The sequence below is a fragment of the Vollenhovia emeryi genome, unplaced genomic scaffold, assembly GCF_000949405.1.
Source record: "Vollenhovia emeryi isolate VEMERY1.0 unplaced genomic scaffold, V.emery_V1.0 DF940431.1, whole genome shotgun sequence".
Lineage (NCBI taxonomy): Eukaryota > Metazoa > Arthropoda > Insecta > Hymenoptera > Formicidae > Vollenhovia > Vollenhovia emeryi.
This window is the reverse complement of record NW_011965935.1, coordinates 3205-9070: the sequence shown is the minus strand read 5'-3', so window position 1 is coordinate 9070 and position 5866 is coordinate 3205. Positions and strand designations below refer to the sequence as shown.

The following is a 5866-nucleotide window of genomic DNA, read 5'->3' as shown; positions in this document are numbered from 1 at the left end:
GGTCATCTTTTAATGAAAATAAAGAATTTATATTATCACTGGCGATGCAATCTATTTTTAATTGAAAAAATTTTGATTTTAATAATTTATGTTATAAATTATTGGAATGGTAAGTCGCCAGTAATAAAAAACATACAATCAAGAATTAAAAACGACCTAGGCTGGCAAATCCTTTTATTCAATAAATTACGACGTTTCGGCCAATAATACTAGCCCTCTTCAAGTACAATTTACTCTAACCCTATCGATTGTTACAGCAAAAGATCTATAAAAAACATGATAACAATTAATGACGGTAAATTAAAGATTAGAAAAAGAAAAGAACTTAAATTAACTAACTTACAGGAAACATATCGTAGTACATAAAAATCAATATAAATCCATCGAAATAATAAAAAATGTCCATTACATCACTCCACACACCGACAGATAAATGTCTAGTCATATACAAGGCCAGAGGGAAACTGCCAAGATTAAGTCAAATGGGAACGGTTCTTGCGACCGACGTATCGTCAAAACATAAAATACCAGTTATTCTGTCGGTGTGTGGAGTGATGTAATGGACCTTTTTTATTATTTCAATGGATTTATATTGATTTTTATGTACTACGACATGAAAGTCGTAAGTTAGTTAATTTCTTGTAAGTTAGTTAATTTAAGTTCTTTTCTTTTTCTAATCTTTAATTTACCGTCATTAATTGTTATCACGTTTTTTATAGATCTATTGCTGTAACAATCGATAGGGTTAGCGTAAATTGTACTTGAATTAAGAGGCCAGTATTACTGGCCGAAACGTCGTAATTTATTGAATAAAAGGGTTTGCCAGCCTAGGTTGTTTTTAATTCTTGATTGTATGTAATTTATGTTGTTATATTTTAAGCATTAATTTATTCAGAATTAAATTTCATCATGGTTATAACATTTTAAGTTGTACATTTTATGTAATATATAATGTTATATAATATGATTATAATTGTGGGATAATAACGGTTATAATAATGATTTAAACAGAGTTAAAATGAATCGAAAGCGTCCAAGGAAAGACATCTCAAATATATCAAAACGACAATTAAGCAGATTGATTAAACAAAAATCGGAATTTATTTCTAAATCTGTGTTAAATATGACTGCCATACCGTCATATAAGAATTGTAATAAACGCACGAACAATGAGGAAAATATCTTAGAAATTAATTCTGACATGACAGATATTCAAAGTGATGCACAAGTAATTGAAGAAGACAATATTTCCAATGAAAGGAACAACAACGATATACTAGTGAATTATGAACATTTCAATATAGATGAATATGTAAATGAACATAATTTAAATTCCATACAATACAATACAAGAATTTCTTGCAAAGAATCAATAGCACAAGTGACATCTGAAAATGCAGACTTGACAAACAGCAATTTCGAAAATGATCTTGTTGTCTGGGCTGTGGAATATCAAATTAAACATAATGCTCTGAAAGCACTACTTCTGAAATTAAGACAGCATTCTTGTTTCTCAACATTGTTGAAAGATCCACGATCATTTTTAAAAACGCCAAGAACACAAGCGGTACGTGTAGTAGTACCGGGAATATATTACCATTTTGGATTACTAAACGTTATATCAGATGCATTAAAATTACAAAAAGAGGTTATTGATTGTGTCAAAATGGCTATAAACATTGATGGATTACCATTGTCAAAATCGTCTCAACAACAATTTTGGCCTATATTAGGCTCAATTCTTCCCTATAACAATGTATTTATCATCGGAATTTACTATGGAAATGAGAAACCAGCAGACGCAAATGACTTTTTACAAGATTTCGTTAACGAAGCAATAGAAATATGTGAGAATGGTATTTACATTGATAATCGTCATATACAATGTAGAATTGAAGCGCTGATATGCGATGCACCTGCCAAAGCATTTACTTTATGCATAAAAGGTCATACAGGATATTCCAGTTGTACTAAGTGCATTACCGAAGGAGAATACATAAAAAATCGGATATGTTTTCCACAAACGGATGCGCCACTTAGAACAGATGAGGATTTTATTCAGAAAGTTGATGATAATTATCATAACTCAGATGTGACATGCAGCTTGTTAAAAATACCTCACTTCAAACCTGTCACAAACGTTCCTTTAGATTACATGCACTTAGTATGTTTAGGAATTATGCGAAAATTGATATATTTATGGCTTGGTGGAGATTTACATTACCGTGTACAACATAGAGCGGTAAAAGAAATTTCTACACGTTTATTGATACAATTAAAACCATCAATACCTTCAGAATTTGCTAGAAAACCTCGAGGATTGGATTGTGTAAAGTTGTGGAAAGCCACAGAGTATAGATTAATACTATTATATACAGGACCAGTGGCTTTTAAATCTATTTTAAAAAACAATCTATACACACATTTTATGATACTTCATGTAATTATCAGAATTCTGTCTTCCAAAGATTTACATGAATATTTATCCTATGTGCAAGAATTAATTTTATTTTTTATTAAAACATTTGTAAAACTTTATGGAGCCCACAATGTTTCGCACAATGTGCATTGTCTTATGCATCTTGTAGATGATGTTAAGAACTTTGGATCACTTGACAATTTCAGCGCTTTTAAGTTCGAAAATTATATGCAACAATTAAAGAAATTACTTAGAAAACCTGAAAAGCCATTACAACAGGTAGTACGAAGATGTACTGAGAAAGAAATGAACTTACAATTAGATATATCACTATTACGAAATATTTCGTCTGATTCTATTTTAACACATCCAAATCTATTGTCACTACATTGTGATGGTCCACTTACATTTGATTGCAATAATCCGCAATATAAAGTTATTAAATATAGCGGAATCACATTTAAAGTTGGATCACTTGCAAATAATTGTTGTGGCTTAAGCGATGGTACTATTCTTTGTATCGAAAATGTAGCGCACTGTCGAGAACGAAACATTCCTATGATTATAGGATATGAATTTTTGGAAAAAAAGGATCTATTTGACGTTCCTTGTCCATCTTCTTTGCTTGGAATATATTCTGTACATGTATTGTCATGTTTGAAATCATGGCCATTAGAAACTGTGAGAAGGAAATATGCAAAATTACCTTGTGGAAATAATAAATTTGCAGTTTTCCCACTATTACATACTGAAACGTAATGTGCTCTTTGGTATAATACTAGGATGACTGAAAAAAAGTATTCAATTGTTGAATTTGAAGATGGGGTCCAAATTATTCCAAATAATTGGTTTACCGCAGATTTAAAACAAGCTTATTGGCCACATTATACAACTAATCAACGATATGATACAGCAGTTAAACTAATGGAACCGCCAAAATCTACATGGTTGAAACACCCAGTCAACAAAATATTCAGGACATTTTGTAAGTGGTTTTCTTCATTATATGTATAGTTTTCTTTTTATTCTGACCTTTTTATTAAAATTAAATTAATATGTTGTGTAATATATGTAAAATAACTATACATATATAGGTTTTTAATATTGCAGCATTTTGTACGTTATTTTGGACTATCTCTCAAAAAGAATAAAAATTTGTTTATTTGTTTATTGTATGATAATAAATTAAGTGATTCAGATTTGATATTAAAAAACGCTATATTTCTTTTTATTTAAAAATGATAACATTATTAATAGCAATCAATTTTATTTATTTATCTTATTTTTCCCACATTTTATGAATAGAAATAATAATTTAAAGTGTATAAATGAATATTAATGCTACCACACACACACACACATATTATTTATATTAGTCGCGAGTGTGAAAACATTTGAACTTTTATATTCTCATAAACAGTTAATTTTCAATGGTTGGAAGTAATAAAGGTCCAAGATATACACGAAGAAATTTAGCGTTTTCGACTATACCTGGTTTACTAACGGTTTACCAGGTCCAGTCAAAAACGTTAACTAGATTGATTAAAATAATATAACATTTTTCAGCTTGCTATGAAAAAGCGAGGAAAAAATTAAAGGATGTCGAAGACTTATCAGATATAAATTCTTGTACTGAAACAGAAGCCTATTTAAAAAAATCACGAAAAATTAGAGCCGCTAAAGTAGTGACTGACTCATCATCAAATAGTAGTGATGAATTTTCTGAAGCAGACCAAATATTCAAAGATATACCAAAAGTTCCGAAGAAAGAAAAAACGACTACACATACTAAAATAAAAACAGTTATGAAAAATGGTAAAGATCTAATGATATAGTAATATAATAAATATTAAAAATGACTAGTTATAGTGGCTGGATTCCGTAAAGCGTCTATATGCGTGCATTTTTTATAATAAACGTAACGTGTACTATACGTAAATGTACGCTTTACGGAATCCAGCCAGTATATAATAAATTAAAATTAATTTATAGGAAATGCGAATGTCTCTTGTGCAAAAGAAAAACAAGTTAAAATAAATAAAAATAAGTATGTAATGGAAGATTTCGAACCGGGCTCTAAAAAAATTATAAATGAAGATCCCCGTAAGTACAATCTCTTAAAAAAACAGATATTTAAAATTGTTCTATCACATTTTTCCCTTCAACATTAATGTAATAATTGTGATTTTTATATATTCTGTAATGTGAATATAAATTATAACACATATAAGTACTGTAATAATAACCATATGCAGGCTCAGGGTGTCTAGCGGTCAGGGAAATCTAGAAAACCGGGCATTGTCAGAGAATTTTATAAATCTGGAATTGTCAGGGAAAAGTCAGGAAATGTTACTATTTATCTGGATTTTTTCACATTATTCTACATTTGTCTCAATAATTTGAAATTTTTTATTAAATATAAACTTTTCCTTGACTGCCAGTACACTAATTTTCTGTGTTGTTAAAAATCAATTCATCTACAGCGTGTTCCTTAATTAATGTTTTCATTGTCGTGTTATTTTATTTCAATATTTGATAGAGACAAAACTAAAAAATTTGATAAAATATAAATAAAAAAGGTAATTATTTAAATAGTTTATAGGAACATGTTTGTTTCGATTATCGTATGTACATAATGCAGATTGTATAATTAATTTAAATTTTTGTTTGTTTAACTTCCGAACCTTTTTATTGTTGACAAAAGTATTTCAAGGGGATTTCATGATTTAACATTTTATTTATTTATCATATAGATACAGGTATACATATACAAATTATATATTTGGAAAAATAATATTAAAAAGTCAGGAAAAAATTAATTTTTGGTCTTTAAAAATCTGAAAAAGTCAGGGACTTTTTTTCATTGAGTCTGCTGGACACCCTGAGGCTGCTTTCGCGATGAACTCAAAATGATCGAAATTAATGAAATTTCAGATATGATCAATCACAGTGCAAGATCATTTTGATTCTGTCGCGAAAGCAGCCGCAGTAAGATAACTAATGTATACCTATATATTATATGCATTATATACTTCAATTTTATACTTTACTTTCGTATATTATTATAGTACGCATTAGATATATTAGATCGTGATGTTATTACATTATATTAAATCCCTTTTGGAATTTTTGTTATCTAATGTATTGTATGTATGTATGTATATATACCGTATATACAATACATTATCATGATTTTATATATATATACAGGGTGAGTTATATGTTTTTTACAACGCTCGTGAGAAGGTAGAACGGATCGAGATGAACAGAAAAGTCTCGATCTGTTCTATCTTCTCACGAGCGTTGTAAAAAAATATATAACTCACCCTGTATATATATATATATATATATATATATTCATGATAATTAATATTATTACAATAAAATCTTTTGTTATTTTTAGAATCACAATCAGAATCACAAAACTGGTTAAGCAAGAATAGAAGT

The 5866-nt window shown here is 28.8% G+C and overlaps 2 protein-coding genes across 2 annotated transcripts in view; both read left to right on the top strand.

The window, feature by feature from the left end:
* LOC105556021 overlaps positions 1–5866 on the top strand; it is a 9921-nt gene that overhangs the window by 1135 nt on the left and 2920 nt on the right. The gene's annotated exons all lie outside the window — the stretch shown is intronic.
* On the top strand, positions 3194–5496 carry LOC105556019. Its single transcript, XM_012003073.1, has 4 exons — positions 3194–3404; positions 3986–4234; positions 4412–4522; positions 5354–5496. The coding sequence occupies exons 1-4, from the start codon at positions 3203–3205 to the stop codon at positions 5383–5385; spliced, it is 594 nt and encodes a 197-aa protein (XP_011858463.1). The 5' UTR covers positions 3194–3202; the 3' UTR covers positions 5386–5496.

Bases quoted from the DNA above. Each gene is read 5' to 3' on its own strand.
- LOC105556019 (XM_012003073.1), top strand. From the start codon at position 3,203: ATGACTGAAAAAAAGTATTCAATTGTTGAATTTGAAGATGGGGTCCAA. The intron at 4,235-4,411 runs GTAAAGATCTAA...ATTAATTTATAG, and splicing joins AAAAACAGTTATGAAAAATG to GAAATGCGAATGTCTCTTGT. The intron at 4,523-5,353 runs GTAAGTACAATC...ATGAAATTTCAG, and splicing joins AATTATAAATGAAGATCCCC to ATATGATCAATCACAGTGCA.